Source organism: Anolis carolinensis, chromosome 3 (assembly GCF_035594765.1).
Source record: "Anolis carolinensis isolate JA03-04 chromosome 3, rAnoCar3.1.pri, whole genome shotgun sequence".
NCBI classification, from domain to species: Eukaryota; Metazoa; Chordata; class Lepidosauria; order Squamata; family Dactyloidae; genus Anolis; species Anolis carolinensis.
The window spans coordinates 95,400,401-95,423,057 of NC_085843.1; the positions used below are offsets into that span (position 1 = coordinate 95,400,401).

The following is a 22,657-nucleotide window of genomic DNA, read 5'->3' on the forward strand; positions in this document are numbered from 1 at the left end:
AAATTCCAACACTTTCATACATTAGCTGCCTAATAAGTAGATGCTAGAAAACATCTAGAATTTATGATCTGAATTCTATTGGTTAGGGCAACTGAAATGGACCCACTGAATCAAATGGTAAATAGTAACACATAGGTAAACCTTTTTGATTTTATGGATTTACTATAGTTGGGACTATCAATAATATTCAGACAAACATGTTGTTTTATGTCATTTGCTTTATGAGCAACCAGACTTGCTAGATGGAAAATTTCTTTTGGGATTAGTTTTCTTCAAAGCTCATGTACATTTAGAAAATTGGACAAATTTTAATCCCTGTGTAATTATAATCTGTAACACATAGAGAGATTCTTCTCAACCCATTATTTCAGATAAACACACCAGCCATAGTTTGTAGTTTGTGTCCAAGTATCTTAGCTCCTCCAAACAATTTTAGATAATGAAGTCTGAAATAGCCTCTTTTTCTCTCTCAATACATAGCCTCTACTTGGTGTATGTGTGGGTGTATATAGCGGAGGTGCCTTGGGCTTGCTAATGAAACTAAGGACATGATGAATAATATTTGACTGCTGCAATGTGATGTTTCGAAGAGTGGTATTCATTTGTCTCTGTAGTTATCTGAGAGCAAGCAGTCAGGGTGTGTTAGCAATCCAGTGCCTATCTTTTGGTTTATTTACTCCATACACCTTCATCATAATCTATTGCTCTATTTCAAAAGAAGATGTGGAATTGAAATTTTCAGTAGCTAGTGATCATCTTTATTTCACTTAGAATGAAATTTTAAATTAACATCACTGTGTTTCCAGAGTGGATCTTATTGGGTATGATCCACGTAAGAATGAGGTAACATTGCTAAAGTCATTTCCTGGCTAACTAGTAAAGCTTTCAAATGAAACTCTATTTACAACAGCAGTAGCTATCTGAAAAGGGAATTTTTCATTGCATTATATTTTTATAGGCAAGGAGGGGAAGGAAACAAATAATTATATCTTAGGACTGGCTCTTTCCTTTCCCTAGCAATAAACATATGCAAAACAAAGAAAACAGGGGGCAAAGAGCAGAACATAGAATGAAGTAAGCTTTGGTCTAATAAAGGACAAATGACATTAACCAGAGATACTTATTTGGTAGAAAGGTAAAAAGCAAATATACAAGTCGGTTGCATTAATTAAAATGGTCGGATTTCCTATCGTCAAAAGATGTATTGAAAATGGCCAGATATGTAATCAGGAAACAAAAGTCAAGATGGTGCTGTTTGACAATTATGAGGAGTATTGTTTACATTTGGTTTTGTAAGTATCTCCCATTGTTTCTGCCCAAAGCTCAACTGGGTGGGGGAGGCAGAGGCACTGAGATATTCATTGGCACATTGTGCAATTGTTCATCTACCCTCCTGCTTTTTTTAATGGCTGCTTCAAATTATGGGTTTAGTGTCATGGAAACGGCTTCTTTATTTGGAGAGCGACTGCAGCACTATCAGAAGCAAACAGAGCGTGGAAGGAAGGGAATGGGGTGGGGGAAAGTGTGCCGCCTGTCTGGTCTGTCTGTCCAACGTTACCTAACCTTCTTTCGGATACTTTCCTAAAAGGTCAGGACTTCTGCAAATACCTGTTGCATGACTTTGCACCTGTTGCTGTCACGTGTCATGCACACAAACCTCAGGGCCTAATATTTTACAGTTAAATTGCAGTAAGCCTACATTTTAATTATGGAGGTTTATCTATTGGCAAATATGCTCTGCAAAGGTTCATGAAGTATATGTTTATACACAAGTTTTGCTTTCCCATTTAATAGAGAAGAATTTCAATTAGCACATGAAATGTTTGTTTCAACTGTGTTGGCCATATGTTAGTAAAAAGTACTGCAACAACAACATGAAGCTCACAGGTGTAACATACAGTAGACTTGGACCTTCAAATTTGTGGATTTCACTTTAGTGGATCTAATTATTCATGGATTTGATTAATATGCTATCTCTAGGAATCTCTAGGTCCAATGTAATTCTATAGACAACATTTAACAGCTGTTGACCATAGGGTTGTGCTGGAGGACACAAACATTTCTTTTTAAGAATTTGTAGGTCCTCCAACGTTATTTTATTGTTAACATTACTTTATCACTGAATTTTAAAAAAGAATGCCGAGATTAAAACTACAATTTCTTGTTTATTCATTCTAGTGGTATTGTTTTTCTAGGTGCAGTACAAATATCTTGATAATTGTGAACTAGTTATTAATAGAGAACCACAATGAAAATCATTATGTGCTATAAATAATAGAATTAAAATTGAATAAAAACGCTCCCCAGCTCATTGTTCAGATTGATATTTCCCATCAATGTCTGTAGGCTGCTGCACTTGGGGTCTTGCCTAACACTATTACTGCCGAAGTAGAACTGAACGCCACTGAATATGAAAAAGGTGGTGATTATTTTAAATGTAAGTCTTTTGCCTTTGGCTGTAACAAGATATTCAAATAGCAAATTACACAATTTCATAAGGTTAATTTCATCTGTACCTTTTAAAATAGAAGTTCAATTACTTTTATGTGACATCTTCTTACACAATATTTTATTTCTTCCTAGTTTTGCAGGTAGCCCATTTAATGTGATAGGGCTGCTTTAATAGAACAAGTGACTTTTTCAGGTAAAGGCCTGGCAACTTTTAGCAACCTTTAGCAAGAACTGTTTACAGTAGTACCTGAGAGAAACTGAATTGATTTCTGAAGGGCCTTATTCTTGCTGCAGCAGTCTGTGCAAAGAAATGAGCCCTAAGAACATATGCTGGCATATTTACTGTATGTGTATATCTGATGAGGAACAATTTAAGCACAATTGTTTTCTACAAGAGGATGTGGCTACCTGCATACAAAAGGATTCCTACAGTGCAGGAGGAAGCTTGGAGCCATCTAAATACTCTAAAGGCACCAATTCTGCTGACTTTGGAAGCTAAGCAGGGTCAAATCTGGTTAGTATTTGAATGGGAGAGCATCAATGAATGCTGGATGCTGGAGACTATGTTTTAGAGCAGTGGTTCTCAACCTGTGGGCTGCAGCCCAGCAATGGGGTGCGAGAACGAAAATCCGGTCTGCAAACCTGCTTCCTCTTTAGTTAATTTAATTTTATTTATTTTATTTCCATGCTGACCATTGCATTGGATAGACTACATCAGCTCTACATTATTAAATATGGTTTTCTGTGGCTGAGCAGATGGCAACTGCTCTTCTGTGTGTGAGCAGATGGCGACTTATGTGGGTGACTAGCTCTGAAACTAGAGCTAATGTGGTCTATCCAATACAGATTCAGCCCCTCAGATAACCAAACCAAATCTAAAGTTGTTCAAAAACTAATTCGTAACCCTTTTGGTACTAATGTTGGAGAGTGGTCCCTGGTCAAGTGGTCTCTGGTCAAGTGGGGCCTGGTCAAAAAAAGGTTGGGAACCACTGTTTTAGAGGAAGAAACTGGCGAAAGCAGCTTTGAGTATTCAGTCTCTAAGAAAAGCCCATGAAATTAGTTAAAGTTGTCATAGATCAACGGTTGACCTGAAAGCACATACATACACACATAGAGTGGGACACTTGTGTTGCATCAGATAATAATAATAACATCAACAACAAAAACAACATCCCCCTCTCCTTATAGACCGATTTAGAGAACAACACCAAATTAAACAATTTGCACAGTTAAAAGAGCATACAAAACCAATACATATTAAAATCAATAAATGCAAACTTTGAAATTTACAATTTAAAAGTTAATCGTAAGTAATACTGATGCTGTTTGACTGCAGCTCCCATCGTTACCTCTTACTTTTCAGGATGACTCAGGCTGCTGAAAGTAGTAGATCAACAATATTTTGGAATGCTTGTTACTCAAACATCAAATAGATCTCAGTAGTGTTGGGGATCTGCTATCTTCTCAGTTAATCCAGTTTAGTCACACATCAAGAAAAGTTGAGTGATGCTCTGGATTTTGCCAGAGCTTTGGATTGAGTCTGGACATCTTTCCACAGAGGTCACCACTGCCATTCACTTTTTCCAGAGCTCATTAACACATGGAAAAGGGGATGGATCATGCTTTTATCACAGCCACTCCTAGGGGGCTGCAGAGCTCCATGTTGCATCTGACATCAGAAGCACCCAATAGGATCAGGAAGAAGGTGTGTGTGTGTGTGTGGGGGGGGGGGGGGGCTACTGTCTTCTTCATTTTCCCCTTTCATGTGTGTGTCTTTGCTGATGTCAGCAGAGGAAACCTGCAATGGCCATAAGTTCACACAGATTTCTACAGCCATCTGGGAGCAGAAATGGTGACACAGTAAGGAAAAGTCTTGTGGGGCCAACATGGTCTTGGTTCGGCTGGACCATCTGGACTCCAATGAGCCACCACCATGGGTTTGGGGCAGTTAATATGGCCACCTCCATTAGTGCTTTGAACAGGCTCCAGAATAATTGACCAATGTTGACAATAGCTTTTTGTTGTCCCAGGCTATTTTCTGGCAATTCCAAGAATGTTTTATTCTCATCATTAAGTGGATTTAAAAAGATTATGAGACATATCTGAACAGTATGTTCCCCTTTTTCTTTTCCTTCGTTTTTAGAGTTATAAGTGATATAGTTCTTCTATTTTTTAATTCAGAGGGAAAAGAAAATTTCCCTCTCAAACCATTGAAACAACTCAGCAAACCAAGCAACAGTTTTTTAAAAAACACTTTTTAGCTCTAGTGCAGATCCAAGAAATTACCACAAATAATTCCCTGAAAATGGAATTAGCAAATTTGTTGTTGTTTTGTGTGTTTAAAAACCCAACTCCAACTTATAACAACCTTTTTATTTGGCAAGTTTGTGTAGTGACACTTTGCCATTTCTCTAAAGAAGCATAGATTCTTATATTAAAGTCCTTTGGGCTTTTCCAAATTTTCCTGGCTGTTTTTGCCTCTGTAATAAACAGATATGGTGATAACTTGCCAAATTGTCAGAACCCTGGCTGCTGGGCACCAAAAACCATACACGGAGGCCAATCTCTATCTAATATCTTTATTAAGAAAATATATAAAAGCAATAAAAACAAGTGATGAATATAGTTCAGAAGCAGACCTTTCAAATGAGGTCAAATATAGTCCAAAAATGTATTGTCCAATAAATGATATTAGAGTTCAAAGTTTTAATCCACTTGACCGAAACACACACTTTTGCCAAGCAATAGTGTGGGGAAATGACAGAGTCTTAGAGTCCAATGAAGCTTGACAACAAGGCTGGAAATAAACTTGATTCTTGACTAGGTCCGTGACTGGGGACAAGGCAAAACATGAAGCGTGGAGCAGGGTCCGTGGTTAAACAGCAAGGCAAGGCAAGGGCTTGAAGCTTGATCCGGGAAGCAAGGAACTGGGGTTACGAAGTCCACACACGATCTCTCTCCTGAAGCTGATTAATTGACTCCGCAAGGAATCTCTCGCGCCAAACACCTATATTGGGTCTCGTTTTCCCGCCAACAAATCTCTTTCCCTAGAGAACAAGAAGCGAAACCCAACTCTGTCCAGATGCAAGACTCCTTAGAATTTCCCAAGGGAAGCAGGCCTAATCAGTCTGTTGTTTGGCTGAAATCCGTAAACTCCTCCGTTGGGCCTCCCTAAATCCCCTATCTCTAGAATAAGATTCTTTCCTGGGAAACGGAGGGGAGTCCTGCCCAAGGCCTGTTTTGCTGAATTCTTGAGGGCAAACGTCAACATCCGGCAGGTGAAGAGACTCCGGCTCTTGTTGCACCGGCGAAAACCCCATGTTTTCATCTTCATCTGCCACAATAGTACTAGGAACAGGACTACAGGGCCCATGAGGCATCACACAAATAGAAGAACATACACTTCATTAGGCCAACCTCGAAGATCCCTTAGGGTGAGTCTATGCTGGGATCAGTCTGGAGCAGAAATGGTTCAGACTGCCCACAGAGGTAGCCACAACCTGCTACATTGGTGGGCTGAAGTCTACGTGGTCCACTTGGGCCAAGACTGCATTGGCTCACTGGAACATTACCTTGCCCTCTGTATCACTGTCACCACTCCTACCGTGTTTCCCCGAAAATAAGACAGTGTCTTATATTAATTTTTGCTCCCAAAGATGCGCTAGGTCTTATTTTCAGGGGATGTCTTATTTTTCCATGAAGAAGAATTCACATTTATTGTTGAACAAAAAATGAACATTTATTATATACTGTACAGTAGTTGTCATCACAAACCAGGATAACCAAACAAACTGTGAATCTTATCAAGAATGTATTGCTACTACCATTATTTCCATGTACAACAATCTATGGTATGTATATTTACCAATCCTGCAAGCTCTGGTGTTCTGTTTGGCGGGCATGCTTCCAAACAAAACCTTTGCTAGGTCTTACTTTCGGGGGAGGCCTTATATTTAACAATTCAGCAAAACCCTCTGCTAGGTCTTATTTTCTGGGGATGTCTTATTTTTGGGGAAACAGGGTAGATGGCTGAAGAGCTCCATGTGATCTGTAATTTCCACACCTTCTTCCTGATCAGGTGGGCGTCTCTTTTGATGTCAGCACAGAACTCCTGTGCCAGTTCACAGGAAATTTGCTGATGATTGAGAGTTGTGACAATGGCAACATTAGTCTGGTCTATCTCTTTTTCCTTGCACTGAGAAACTGAGGGAGAAGGGGGTGGCATTGGTGCCTCATGTGGACAGTGGGCTGGACCAAATCAGACCTGATCCTGCCCTCCACACTTCCCCAAAGCCATGGGGGTGCTCTGGAATTTCAGGCAAGTTCTAGAACATGTCCTGACTTTTCTTACCACGGGGCTACCCTGCAATACATACTGGAAGTGAAGAAAAGTCTTGGGAAAAGTCAGCAGCCAACTCAGAATGAGTCTGGGTTATAACGTCTATGTGTGAGCCCTTAGTTAGGCTTTTGTTTATGCAAACATGCTGAATGTCTCCTGAAACAATTAGATTGTGAGATGTAGTGACTGACTGGATACATGAATTTTTGGTTTTCAAGACTATTTAATATTAGTGGTTGCACCTTTCCCCAGGTAGTTCTGTTGATAGCTTCCATGAGCTCAGCAGTTTTCTATCAGTTACAATCACATAGGGGACCAATGGGATTCCAGCCCACATGTGTTTTATAGTCCTCTTTGTGTCCATCATTGTGCATGACAGTCAACTATTAACAGTGAAGACAGGTAGCTTGTTGGTGTCTTACTTATGTGTAAGTTCAACTTCGGAAGTGGTTGAACTATTTTGTCTGATGGACCCTTCATATTTTGTTCAAGCTGGCAGAATTTCACATGCAGCACCATTGTGCATGGATACATGTTTTACATGGCGCACATCATAAAGCACATATGCTGATGGGCTTGCACATTTTGTTGCTTAGTGTCACAGTTCTCTAATGAGGCAGTATGGCACATGTACCATGTAAGAGTTACACTCTTGTGCAGAATTTTGGCAGGGTTTCTATTCATCAGTATTGCTTTTTCTCTCTTTCTCATCTTGAAATCCAAGGAAGGGTTAAGGAACATTTTCACATATTACACAGCATTTGAAATTCAATCACTGTGATGGAAGGCTTTCATTGTCCTCTTGTAAAAGCACAATAAATGTGATAGCTGTGAGTTTTTCAGCCTAGAAAAGAGGAAAATGTCTTTTATTACAACTTCCAGACCAAAAACCATGAAGGTATGAATTGAAGGCTAGAAGCAGTTGTATTCTACAATAACTCTGGCCAAGTGGGATGCCTGGGAAGATGCTTTAATTATACATATCTGTTTTTTGAATGGATGCCTCATAAAGGTTGCACCTTATGTCAGGGTGAACACAAGTACACATTGCATAATTCTCTCACTACCATTTTATTCTGAAAATTTCTTGATTAAAATTCAAATTAATGCTTTTAATGGTGCATCTACACTGTAGAATTAATGCAGTTTGACACCCCTTTAACTGTCATGTCTCAATGCTATGGAATCATGGGTGCTGTAATTTTACAAGGTAGTTCGCTTTTTCTGCTACAGAGTTCTAGTATCTTACCAGACTACAACTCCCAGGATTCCATATTTTGAGCCATGGCAGTTAAAGTGGTGTTATTTGTACAGTGCAGATGCACCCTAAGATTGCACTCCTATGTCTGCTTTCTTGGGAGGAAGCTCCACTGAATACAGAGGAACCTAAATCTGAGTAATTCTGTATATGACTGAACTGTACTATTTATTAATAGTATTGCACTCTGTTTCTCTAGATTCTATCTATCATTTATCTATCTATTTACCTCTCTATTTTCTGTTGAGTCAGAAAAATAGCATTAGATGGACACATTTCAATTCATTTCTAATTTATGGGCTAGGATTTTCTTGGGAAGACATATTCAGAGGAAGATTGCCATTGCCTTCTTCTAAGGCTGGAGAGTGTAACTTGCTGAAGGTCACTCAGGGGTTTCCATGGTTTTGCATCTTGGCTGAAATATAAAAGTGGGATAAAAAATAAATATATAATTCAAACCTTCATCTCCCATACCCCTAGTCCAATATTCAAAGCCACAATACCACATTGGCTGGATATACTTTATAGTCTAAAAAGGTTACTTATTTGGACTATGACTCCTAGAATCTCCCAGTCAGCCTGTTCAATGTTGCTTCTATGGTCCAAAAAAGGAATTTGTCGCAAAAATCCAATATAATCCTGGGATGGAATGACATCTTTTTGTCATGTTCTAGTTTCTTTAAGCTCCCATCAGAGATTTCATTTTTGAAAAGAAAACACTTCAATTCCAGGTTTCCCCTCTGGTCCACGATATACCCTGCTAAGTAGAAAAGATGAAGACTTTGGAATCAAAGAGAAATAATGCTTGAAGTGCGGAGATGGACTAATTGTAGGTACTCCTGTTATTTTATTTTATTTTAAATGAGTGCACAAATTTTGACATTCAAGAACCACCTTTGAATTTGTAGTCTTCTCCAAGAGGTTTGTGTTCATGAAAAATAAATCAATTTTGCAAATTTATAGTAATTTCTACTCTCCCATTTATTCTTGGATTTTGTTCCCTCTTTAATCAATCATGGTTGAAAAAAAATATAGAACAGAAAATTGATACATCTAGGTTTGGGAGCCCTGTGTGTACTTGAAATGCTGTGGCTGTATCCTGAAAAAAATTGCTGTCTTCTTGCCCCACTAGTCTTCCTAGTATAAAATGAAACAAGCCACAGATGGACAAATTGCTTCGCAGTGTGCTTTCTCCATATGAATGTTGTCCAGAAATGACCCCAAATTCTTCCTTATCTATTTTGTTTCTATACCTGTATGTAATAGATATTTTGTGTCTTCATAAGACTTTATTTTTTAATTTTTAAAATTAAAAAAAACCCTTTTTAAAATATATATATATTTTTTAATTTTTAAAATTGGAGCCTCCGGTGGCCTAGGGGATAAAAGCCTTGTGACTTGAAGGTTGGGTTGTTGACCTGAAAGCTGCCAGGTTCAAATCCCACCCGGGGACAGCGTGGATGAGCTCCCTCTATCAGCTCCAGCTCCATGCGGGGACATGAGAGAAGCCTCCCACAAGGATGGTAAAAACATCAAAACATCTGGGCGTCCCGTGGGCAACGTTTTTGCAGACGGCCAATTCTCTCACTCCAGAAGCAACTCCGGTTGCTCCTGAAACAAAAACAAAAACAAAAAAAAATTAAAATTAAACACACAAAAAGAGAAACAATATAATACATGAAACACACATTTGAAATAATAAAAACAAGCACACTGCATATTAAAGCTAGCAAAACCACTAATATATACTAAATAAACTTTAAAAGGTAATCTAAAGCCTACAAACTACAGCCAAAAAAATAATGGAAAAAAAAGAAAAGGAAAAAAGAAAAGGCATGATTCCCAACCACCATGCTGGTGGTAATACTGCATTTCTTCAGTTCTAAGACACATCCCCCCCCCCCAATGTAAAAATCTCTAAAAATGGAATGCATCTTAGAATCACAGGTGTATCTTATTGATCTAGTCACTATATTCTTTTTGACGCGCCCCAAAATCTCATTTGTTTTTTGATGCAGCAGCTAAAAAGCCAATGGGATTTTGGGCAGCATCAAAAGGAGTAAAGTGTCTGGAAACTAGGAGCAATGGGTTCAAATTACAGGAAAGGAGATTCCACCTGAATATTAGGAAGAACTTTCTGACCATATGAGCTATTCATAAGGGGAACTCGCTGCCTCTGAGTATGGTGGAAGCTCCTTCCTTGGAAACTTTTAAACAGAGGCTGTATGGCCATCTGTCAGGGATACTTTGTGCTTTTCCTGTATGGCAGGGGGTTGGACTAGATGGCCCATGTGGTCTCTTCCAACTCTGTGATTCGATGAGTCTAGGTATTTTTGTTGGTGGTGCAGGTACTGAAATTAGGGTGCTCTTTACAATCAATGTCATCTTGCAGTTGAAGAAATACAGTACCTGGTCCCTTGTCCAATTTCCTCTGATAAAACATGATTATATATATCTCTCATATCTAGCTAATTCCTACCTAGGTAATGGTTTTTATAAGATTTTTAAACCAAACTACAATTAGAGACTTTAACTCAGTTTAGGCTGCTTCTACACAGCCATTTAATTTGAGTAAGCAGGTGTATTCTTCAATAGTCCCCATTCAGCCATTCATTTCTCAATTGTTGTGTATTCTCTGCCACGAAATGCATGGCTTGGATATACAGCACACCGTGAAATATTTCAAGGTTGTAAGTCAAGTATATTTTGAGGACACCATCCAGTGTCCAGGACTATGGATTGGATCTGCATTAGATCGATATCTCTCTCTCTCTCTCTCTCTCTCTCTCTCCTCTCTCCTCTCTCTCTCTCTCTCTGTGGGGACTAATTCTAGCCTTACCCTGAAGTATGTGTATAACATGAGATAGGTTGCAGTCAGGAAATAATGATGTGAAAGACAGCCACTGCTTCTCATGAAGGACCTTGCCAAATTGTGAGATAAGGAAAGTGGGTATTAGTAGGGTAAGATCCTTTCTAGTTCCGTTGGTGAAACAACCCAGCACCAGTAGCTCTTTCTTTGCAGGCTGAGAATTGTGTCTCCTTTGCATTCATTTGGCATTGTGACTTGCGCAACGGAGGCTTTTACGTCCACCATCTTTGCTTTCCAGTCAGGCTTGCTTCAACTTCTGTGTTTTCAATTGTCTAAACATTAAGTGTTTCTTAATGGAATGGCTTTATTATGTCTGTTTTTCTGAGAAAATATAATGAAAAACAAAAGCCGAAGTATTTTTTTAAATTTTGACCATGCTTAGGGATTTTTTTCTGGGCTTCTTTGCTTTGGCTGATTATCAAACCACATAATTTTTATGCTTCTCCAGTCTCAAAACAATCTCTGTTCCAACCAGAATTCATGATGCTGGATGGGATATATATGCAAATATCTTTAAATGTAACTGATAGTTTAATTGCACGGTGAAATAAAACTCATGATTAATCAACTAACATTTTTTAAATCAGGTTGCAAGCAGTCCTGGTTATTTTTAGAATTTGGAAAACTTCATTAATTCAAATAATTCAAAAAAATTAATTAGCTAATCTAGAATTATATTTGACTGGAACATGTACTTTTGAAAAAATATTCATTAGATATAACATCATGTCTGAGATGGGTTTGTGGCTAAACTCTAAGCTATAAACCTTGCATTTTGGCTTTGACTTTGTAGTTTTCATATCTATGCTCATCTGGGTATGGAATCAGATATAAGCAAGCAATGTTGGTACTGATATGAGGGTTATCTTCAACTGAAAATATACAGTAAGACTATGAAACAGCTTCACATTCAGTCTTCACTGGCAAAGGAACCCATGTGTTTATCATAAAAGAAAACAGCTCTCATACGTGAATCTGAAATATTATTACACAATAACAACAACAAGGAGAGCACATCGATGAAACAGAGAGAAAGGTTCCAACTGAAAACTTAAGATTTAAAGAATTTAAAGGCAAAGAGCTTGGAGAAATCTGAAAACCCTTAGAATAAAATAGGGAAGCAAAAACCAATAATTTAGAATTGAAAACAAAAATCTAGGGGGTTTGTAAGGATGATGAGAAATAAATTGCAATCTTTCTGTTTGTGTGAACCTTTGTTGTTGTAATATTGTTTGTCATTCAATACAGTTTTTGATTTGTTTTGATGTATTTGTGTATAAATTTTTAAGAATATATATATAGACAGCCACAGTGCTGATATTTCTGGTCAGCTATAATCGAGTGGTTCTGTCCCACCAGAGTCACTTGAAATGCACTTTCTCATATTTTATCTGTGTCTAAGAAGGCGTTTTGTTATCTGGCACAGAGATTGACGATGGTACGTTAGGATGCAGCTTTGCTGTCATTACTCATACTTTTTATCACCTCCCGATTAGACTCTTGCAATATGTTCTGCATGGAACTATACCTTAAATCAACCCAGAAATAATATGGAAATGGCCAGCTGTCTATTAAAGAGTGTGACTCACTGAGGTGCCTATGAAATGCCAATGAAACCAATCTGATAGCAATGAAAGATTAGCAACGCTGTAAGATTTCTCATAAAAATCCAATTTCAGCAAAATATTTCTAATGTAAACAACGGCAGCAAGAAAAGGAAATTGGAAGAGAGAAAAATTAACTTTGGTCTGATGTTTAACATCCAGCTTATCTGTTATATCCTTGGTATATCAAATTTTCATTGATCTATAGAATCCTGGCCTCAAGGTCTAGAAGATAGCATGAATGAGGCTTGAGACTAACTTTTATTACTTCATCACTATGCAGAATCAATAGATATCAAACTGAAACACCAAAAATCTAGCTGGCACATTTTCTTCAAATCTTATAAATATGATTATGATTAGTAACTTTGGTACATGTAGCAAAAACTTTCTGCCAGGAGAAAAAACCATGGCCATTTATCATGCATGCTTTGTGTGCCTGCTTGTGCATTTCCTCACTAGATTATGACAAAAGCACATGTCAGGAACGAATGGGGGAAACCTACTGGATTCTGCTGTATCAGCCACCAGGACTTTCTTTCTTGCCCACTCTCTTTGCAGGCATCTGCTCTGGAATATATTCCAGTCCTCCAATGTAGCATTTTAGGTCTCAAGAAAGGATCTGGGATTGTCCTTAAGACTGAGCTGCTACAAAATCATTTTTTTCTGGATGAAAAACAAAAATATATGGGCATGTAAACAGATTGATTAATGCAGGATGTTTCATTTATTGAAAGAATTCAGGGTTAGACTTAGCACCAGACAGACATGCTTCCACAAATAGTGAAGAATCTGTGTAATTGTAGAGAATTGTCCTTGATTCCATATTAAGCATACTTTGTTTTGTGACTGGTCATTGAAAGGCATATAAAGTTTGATCCCTTTATCCATGGGACCAGTATCCATGGTTTATTTAATCCCTGACCAACAAAATATGCTCCCTCTAGGCATTTTCTAGGCCCTTCTGGATGACTGTATGGGATTCTTGAGACACTCCTTCATTTCAGTAGGGTTTGCTATTACATAGCTGAATCCCCCCATTTTTTTCTTGGTATCTTGGTTTTTATGCATGCTTCTGGGGATTATTTGGGGCACTGATTCAGAAAATTGCATTGGATAGACTGCACCAGCTCTAATTTTTTAGGTATGGTGATCATAGCTTTTTTTAATGGGTGAGCAGATGAGTGTTGTATATGGTATGTGTTCTGTATCTCACAAATTGGAGCTGATAGGGAAAAACTTGAGTCATTTTTGGAATCGGCAGGTCAAGTATGCCCAGAAATTGGTCTAACATCTGAAGCACCAAAATCTGTATTTATCAGTACTTTACTATATCCATGCAAAATCTGGGAATATAACCCTTGAAGATACTGGGGTTGTACTGTATAGGCATAATTTGCAAGTGTTTTTGCTGAGGCATGTGTCTGTGTTATATTGTGAGAAATTGTGAGGAAAACAGGTTAATACTTGGGAATGCATGTTCCCCTTAATATTTAATTTGCTATTTAGTGATTTGCTCTTAAACTTCCTAAATGTGGTGTTTTCTAATATCATAAATGAAGAATGACTTCCAGTTTCTTTCAGATGGAAAATTTAATTATGGGCAAAGTAAGAATTGTGATTGCCTTCAGCAAAAAGTTTAATTTTTTATTCATTAAATTGTATTATGTGTCTCTGTGTAATTTCTGACCTTTCAGAATGACATCCAGTCTTCCTGGGTGAATAAGTGCTCTTTTCACTGTACCTAGTCAAGTAAATTTATTACCATTTTTCAAAAAGAAACAATTTCCACAAATAAATGCAAGGGCTTCTTCATTCTGAAAGAATGAACAATACAATTGCTGTGCTCCCAAACCAATTAAGGCGCTCAGTTAAATCATACAAAATGCTTTCCCATAGCATAACAATTCCAGTATCGATCTAGAATCCATGAATAAATATCTGAAAAGACAAACTCTTTTCTGGAGCAGTGTATTGTCAATGGTATCAAGTCCGCTTTGACTTGTGGCAACCCTATGAATGAAAGCCCTCCCAAACACTCTATTATTGACAGCTTTGCTGAGGTCTTGTAAACATACAGTGGTTTCCTTGGCTGAGTTGATCTATAATGGCATCTTCCTTCTTTCCTACTGACTTGCATGTATCATGGTTATCTTATGATATGTTCACAGTATGAAAGCCTCAGTTCTGCCATTTTAGCTTCCAGTAGGAGTTCAATCATAGTTTCTCTCTGGGTCCATTTTTCTTTTGCTTTTTTTCCAGAAGACCTTGGGATCTGTAGAACACTCCTCCAGCCATCAAATGTGTTGATTTTCTTCCTCCCATCTTTCTTTGCTGCCATTAGAATGACTGAGGGTGCATACAGATAGAAGGCTCTTAATACTAATAATCCAAAGGCACTGGAGAGCTATTCCTCTTCTGCTCTGTACCTATCCTGGTAAGAAATAAAATTGAAGAAATGGAGGAATGATAAACCCCAGATGGATTACAAATGTGAGAAGAAAACACCTAGATCCCCCTATAAATTTTCATGATTTAGCCAGGATAGAGTCATCAAACAATGCTTTGCCCAAAAGTCCCCTATTTGTTTGAGGACCACATTTCTAACCACTGCATAATATCCAGCTCCTAGCTTAGGCTTCTTGATTTATATGCATCCAAAGTCCATAAATGGGAAATGAAAGACATCATGACTAAGCAAATACAAAACTTACAGTATGTTTCTTTAGGTGGAGAAACATCCCAAATTAGTCATTGTGCTGGTACGGCTGTACCAGAAGCTCCAACTTTATTTTCTTTCTGCTAATGTTTGCAGTCATAGGGCAGGCCACCTGGCCATCATCATTAAGTTTGGTTCCGCCCCTTGTTCAGGGCTCTGGGAGGGAAGGAGCCATTTTTAAGTCAGTCTCACTTAAGGAAGCTAAGCTATAGGACATAGACCAGCTTGTCCTGTAGAAAAGATTCATATCTCAAGAACATCTGGGGATATAGAACATCCAAGAAAACAGAAACAGAAATTCCAGGGGAAAAGTCCCAAAAGCTCTGGCTGAGAGCTCACAGCCTCTCAGCCTCACAGCTCCTGAGGGAAACAGCCCTAAAGTTTCCAAAGAAACCTCGGAGAGAGAACAGCATCACAGATCCACAGAACCCCAGCTGAAACATCTTCAAGCCTTGGTTGGTAGGTCTACTCGATGCCCAGATGCATTTGGAATCGGTAGTAGGTCCCACATCAGCTAGGCCCATATGATAGACAGCCTGGGAGAGGTTATAAGGGGTTTTTCTTCTTACAGAGAAAGTACAGTTATCCAAAGCCGATTGCCCGTCCCCTGGGGACAAGATTGAAAAGCCAACAGTTTATTAAGGAAACCTTGAAGTGTTATTTGACTCCTTGAGGATTTATTATTTGTTCAACAATAAAGACTTTGTTATTTCATTAAAGACTCAAAAGACCATCTCTTTCAGGAAAATCCTCAAGAACCTCTCTTTGAGGCGCCCTGGCTTCCCGCTGGGCATAAAGTATAAGTCCTATACAAAAGACAATAGTTACAGGCCCAGCGCGTGACAGAACTGTCATTAGTCTTATTCAGGAAATGTGTGCACCTGTCATTGTTTCTATGTGTCTGCATTTTACTTAGGGACTAAGAAATTAGCCAACAATATCACTCTTTTAACTTGATGTATGAATAAATGGTTCAAATAGCCAAGGGCTTAGTTCACATGTTATGTATGGAGTAACTCAGAAACATTACATTTTATTGATAGGGAAGTATATGCCTCTGTCTCAAAAATATATTAGTTTTCTTTATTTTTTTTTTATTAATTCAGTGTAGTGGTTTGCATGTTGAACTGGCATTGGACAAGTCACACTCACTCCTTAGCTACCTCATTACACAAGGTTTTTTTTGGCCCTTTATGATGCTGGGGCTCTGCTTTGGGGACAGACCCAGTCGAACCCTATCATGTGTCACAGGTCATGGTCCCACCCCATTGATGGCTGAAGTGGTGAAGAAGTATTGCAAGAAGCTTTCTTGGCAACGCTGGTAAGGGAATTGACTTTTGGGTAGCTCCAATGGAGGTACCACGCATGCCTTCTGTTTTGCTGATGATTGCTTGTGAAATGGAACAAAATGGCAGGGGGGGGGGGAATCAGTATGATGAGGTCCCAGGACAGGAACACCATACATCAGAGGCAACTTGAAGGTTCATAACTGCAATAGTAACAAACACTTTTAGAACTGAGTTTATTAATCCCAGCTCTCCTGTATGAAAGGATGACAAAGTGAAATATAAGAAACAAGACTACTCTCTCTGTAATGGAATGCTTTTCCTGCATGGCAGGGGGTTGGACTAGATGGCCCATGTTGTCTCTTCCAACTCTATTATTCTATGATTCTATAATACTTGTGTAGAAAATGGAATTTCATCGGGTAACACCTGCTGAAATTCCTATTTCTACACAATCATTAAAAGCAGATCTGTGCCTTATTTTACTTGGTGACTCTGCCTGTAAGCACTCAAACATCCTACCTCATCAGATGGGCTGATTTGCCTGTCATACACTGCTTTCCCTTAATTTTTCATATCACAACTTTTAGCATAGGAAAATCAGCTATTCTGTGTAAATAGCTATTTCCAAAAGGACTTAAATCAAACTAGTTTTTATTGTCCTCTTGGGAGAAATATGCTGTGCATTTTAAAAAGCTCATAGAAATGCTTCATATTTTATTCAGGGTTAGTACTTTTTATCTGAAGATTTGGAAGCACTTCTCAAACATTAATTATAATTCCTATTTACAATTCCCTGTGAATGAGGTCTTTTTTTATACTGAAGAAACAAACAAATTACCAAAACAAAGAAAAGAACAGAGACAAAAGCAATGTGATTGAATTAGCTCGTTGAGAAGTTGTTAGCAATGAAAGGTATCAAATGGATTTTTGCCAATTTTTGGTCACCTCAACCCACCTCTCTCCATAGGTCGCAACTTTTAGTCCTCATAGACTTGAAAAAAAATGGGAATGAACTTGGAAAACAGATATACCTCTTCCAAGTGGAGAATCCTCCTGCATTGAGCTGCCTTATCTGTGTCTCTGGCATTTGTGCTAATATATCTCAACAGAGTTTCTTCTTACTGCAGTGACATACTTCTCTCTTGTCTACTGGTATTTTCTAATACATCTCCATAGATATTCACCTTTCTGGGCCTTCTGCTATTCTTGTCTTAACTAGGAAGAGTTTCCAACCTACTCCTCATTTCATAATTGCAAGCAAGACCTTGTTCAAAATTAGGTTATGGGCCCTGCAGCATTTTTTTTGAAAAGGTTGCTGGCAGTGTTATTCTCTTGTTAAATGCCAGGATGACATAGTTTCCTGTTATACACGTAGTATGATTATTGCTTCCTTTGGAATTTATAGAAGTTTAGAGTTTTTAACTGAAGAATCAAGTTGTAATTTATTCGTTTTGGCAATAATTAACACAAAGCTAAATGGTATCCTGACAGAAAAACAATGAAGGATAATGTTACTCTTTTAGCTGCTTTGAGTCTCCTTGTGGAAAGAAAAAGGGTATTAATAAACACAATAATAAACATAATAATAACTTTATAGTATAACTGAAATTGCTTTAGTAACTTTTATCCTAAAGTGAGTGTGTGACTTCATTATTTCAAGTGTCTTTGTACCAGAAAATCAGTGCTTTTTAAAAAAGGGATTCAGCCATTCATTTATTTTTGAATGTTAACAATGAATTTAGAAATTACAGCTATAGCTACAAAATTGCAAAGCTAATATTTTGGGCATTGAAATTATAACTGTAATAATTTTTTTTGAAAAGTTACTTCTTGGTTGTAGTTAAATCCCCAACTCTTGACTTTTTTACTGGGAACAAAATCCATTCCTGTCTCTTTAGTCCAGAGGGGTTATCTCTCCCTGCACAAAAGGATAACCATTTTCACTTAATTCAGCCAGTAGTTAAAAAGGGGACTGGAGATTTCTATTTTTCTTTTCTTCCAAGAAAAATTGCTGGTTTTCTTTCTAACTCCAAATACAGGCATTGCTTCCATCATATCAGATGATGGGATTTGTTTGAAAGCACATGCACTCAGGGATGGTAAGTTATGTGGGAAACCCGTTATTTGATTATCTAACTTTTTTCTTTTAAGATTACTCATGGAGGCTTTGTGATTCAGCCTTCCTCCTCCTTTCAGTGGCTGGTGACTCTGGTGTCAGTGGGATGGTGAGTCTACTCTAAGCTTTAGAAGCTTCCTAAAACATTGAGCTGCTTTTGGTGAATGGGTTCAGCACGCTTTCATTCAGAGCTGGGTTTTGAGACTTCTAGTGTAAGGTGCAGCCAGACAGATTTTAAAAAACAAAAAAGTCCCAGATTTTGTTCCTGACTTTCCAATTTTATTTTGAATCTCCATGCCTTTTGTTTTTTCCCAAAATATTTTCTGCTACCTCCTGATCCGATTGGAGACTGTTCATGTTGGCTCCCCATGGCACTTTGTTTTAATTCAGTATTGAAAAAGGAAAGAATGGGAACAAAATCTTGGAGTCACCGATAATGAAAAACAAATCCTAGTAAAAAGAAAATAGTGTATTTCTAGCTATAGAAGTGAATAAATGTATACAATTAATTCCATTTCCTCCCTCTTTGATTTAACTAATGATGAGAACATTTGTAACCAAATTCAGAAGATTGCCAAATTTAGACTTAAATTAATTTTGCTGCTTTGGAACATGTTTTGCATCAAATGAATATTGATTCCAGCAAGAATTAATAAAATTAATCTGTAATATGTTTTCTGGAATCACAAAAAGCAACTAATTTAAAATAATAAATATAATTGGAGAGAACTGATCTGCTTGTAGATACTTTACAAAGAAAAAGGGGATAAACTCATCAGATGAATTATTCAGAATGCATTATTTGTTCAGCTTGGGTGAAATTTATTATACATGCAGATTTATTTTAGGGAAGATATAGGAAAACTACAGCAACTGTTCTTCCAGACAGTAAACAAAGTTCCTTTTTATTAGTCTTCCTTTTTTTGGGGGGGGGGGGTAAATTTTCAGTTACAATGTCTAAATATTTTGATATTCAAACAAAATTTAAGCACCTGATACTTATTTAAATCTGTTAGTTTTAGTGGGTATTATATTTGTTTTGGGTTATGGCTGCTATTTATTTTCTAAATACTGTAGTAAAAAAATACTATTCTAAATAGGCTTCTCCAAAGAGAAGCCAGAAAGTTGTAGGTCTTGCCTGAACCAGCACAACGTCTACCCTGGATGCAACAACATACCTTCATGTAATAACATTACAAATAGAATCTTAATGTCAAGTACCAGAGATATTTTAATAAGATAAATAGTTATAAGAAGGCACTGATGGAGCTGGAACATAAAAGCATAACTTTCAATAAAGTTGTTTTAAAACAAAAAAAAAGAAGAAGGCACTGAAGACAAGAAATGTATCCAAGACAATAGGAAGAAAGAGGTTAGGACAGTGGTTTTCAACTTTCCTAATGCTGTGAGCCCTTAATAGAGTTCCTCATGTTGCGGTGGCCCTCAGCCATAAAATTATTTTCATTGCTACTTCATAACTGTAATTTTGCTACTGTTATGAATCATAATGTAAATACCTGATAAGCCCAAATCTGAATATGGGTGAGGTTGGGAGGGGGTTTGATTGTATCATTTAGGAGTTTTAGTTGCTGGGATTTATAGTTCACCTACAATCAAAGCGCATTCTGAACTCCACCAACAATGGAATTGAATCAAACTTGGCACACAGAACTCCCATGACCAACAAAAAAATACTGGAAGGGATTGGTGGGAATTGACCTTGAGTTTTGGAGTTGTAGTTCACCTACATCCAGAGAGCACTGTGGACTCAAACAATGATGGATCTGGACCAAACTTGGCACAAATACTCAATATGCCCAAATGTGAGCACTGGTGGAGTTGGGAAAATAGACCTTGACATTTGGGAGTTGAAGTTGCTGGGAAGTTGAAGTTGACCTACAATCAAAGAGCTCCTTGAAGGATAGAATTGGGCCAAACTTCCCACACTTAATCCCATGACCAACAGAAAAAACTGGAGGGATTTGGGAGGAACTGACAGTGATTTAGGGGATATGTAGTCTACCTATCTCCGGAGAGCACTGTGAACCCAAACAACTGTGGATATGGACCAAATTTGACACAAATACCTAATACGCCAAAATTTGAATACTGGTGGGTTTTGGGGGAGGGGGAGGAGTTGATGGTCTTTGGCGACCCTTCTGATACCCCCCTCACGACCCCTCCCCAGGGGTCCCAACCCTCAGGTTGAGAAATGCTGGATTAGGAACATCCACTTACAGGGTCATAAGCTACATCACAAAACTCATAAAAATGACTTTGGCAAGCTCCAGTGACAATATGTGAGCAAAAGCATCAAGAACTGTAATGGAGTGACCTTATATAGTGCAACACAAATTACTAGTCTGGAAGGATAAAACTGAAATTAGGAAGAAAGTGTAATAGCATTAAAAGCCATGCCTTAGCTATATTTGGGTGGGCAGTAGGGCTAAGAAGAAACAGAGGAAAGGAAATGGGATGACTAAAGTCTAGGATGGATAAGAGTGTTGACAGAGAAGATAGGTAGGATGGGATGAGAGTGATAAGAGCTGGATCGTCTCAGAGAATAATGGCATTGTGGCAGTCTGGGGAAGAGAAACCACAGGAGACCAGCCACAGACATGAGGTAGAAAATTAACACATATTGAAGAGGAGGAAAGCCTGTCCTCTGGCATGCAACAAAGGTTTAAAGGAAATTCAGCAAAGTTAAGAAAACTCCAAGAAAAGCTTGGAGATGATGGCTAGTCTTGAAGCATAGGTTCATTCTCTTCAGGATGCCTGAGAATGGAGGAGGAACAGGTTACATTTTGCAACAGTGTGTGCATTACGACTTTTTGACAGGCGTGTCCTCTCATTTTGTAATCCTGGCTGCTTCTCTCTCATATCCAGAGTTTGTGCACTGGGATTGGTTCACCCATTGCTGCATCACTACTCTGAGGAGATTCTAATGACAGCAGCTCCTCTCGTCCTAAACTAGCCTCCTCCCCTCAGATGTGTAGGAAGATGCTGTCCTTCGCCAGCACTCAAGTAAAATTTTGCTCCAATAGTGGCTGTGTGCCATAATTTCTTTCAGGTAGAAAACCTGGCCCAGCCCTCATTTAACTAAATGCAATCCTTTTTTGTAATTTAGAGGAGGAAAGGAGGGAAAAGTACATTAAAAAGGTCATATAGATGAGGGCAATGATTCCAACTGGGCATTAATCAATAGGGCTACCACCCACTTTGAACCTATCCTTTCAACCAATACATGACTTACTCTTTTGTGGGCCTGACATGGAATCAAGCACACAAAAGGGGTCAGACATAGATGTGAAAGATCCTAGGCTCAAACCCCTACATTTGCAGGTACAGATGAGAGATAAAACCATCAGAAAAATACATTATGCAGCCATCGTTGTTGATCTAAAACTCCCAGCATTCCCCACCACTGTTGTGTTTGGTGGGACTGATAGGATTTGGGAGTTTAACATAATCTGGAAAGCTGTATGTGTCCTGATGTATAGCTGCTGCTGTATAGCTGAGCCCCCGGTGGGTTAAACCCTTGTCCTAAGACCTCAACCGAGGAGAAGGTGGAAGATAACATGGCACATGTTACAACGGCTGTGAAGGAGGATGAAAGATGCAACAGACTGAGAAGCCACTGTCCTTGTGTTAATCATGCCACTGGCTGGGACCTCACTCTGTGAAGACTGTGTGTTGATTGGCCATGCACCAACCTCCACACATTAAAAAAAAAAAATCACGCATAGGCATCTTCCAAGAAAAATAAAAACAAACCAACAAAATCCTCAATCCTCCAAATAAACCTTGCCAAAAATCAACAGGCAACCATCATAAGTGCATATGCACCAACACTATATGCTGATGAAGACATCAAGATTTTTTTTTTACTGTCAGCTGGACACCATCCTATCAGAGACACCTAAGGAGGACAAAATCATCCTCCTGGGGGATTTTAATGCAAGAGTCAGACAAGACTTCAACCTGTGGCCAGGGATATAGGAAAAGATGGGGT

At 38.3% G+C, this 22,657-nt stretch overlaps 1 protein-coding gene across 4 annotated transcripts in view; it reads right to left on the bottom strand.

Annotated features, from left to right (window-relative positions):
- Nucleotides 1–5,014: 5,014 nt before the first annotated feature.
- ptchd1 (patched domain containing 1) overlaps nucleotides 5,015–22,657 on the bottom strand; it is a 127,024-nt gene continuing 109,381 nt past the window's right edge. The window contains exons 3-5 of one of the 4 annotated variants that reach the window (XR_010004966.1): nucleotides 9,467–9,659; nucleotides 8,278–8,463; nucleotides 5,015–7,634 (exon numbers count right to left, since the gene is read on the bottom strand). Coding sequence is in view for 2 of the 4 variants with exons in the window: in XM_062977216.1 (XP_062833286.1) it covers nucleotides 9,523–9,659 (137 nt within the window). In the remaining 2 variants the exon portion in view is untranslated. Of the gene's footprint in view, nucleotides 9,660–14,264; nucleotides 14,956–22,657 lie in introns of those variants that run through there. The other 3 variants (XR_010004965.1, XM_062977216.1, XM_062977218.1) reach the window with 3 other exon arrangements.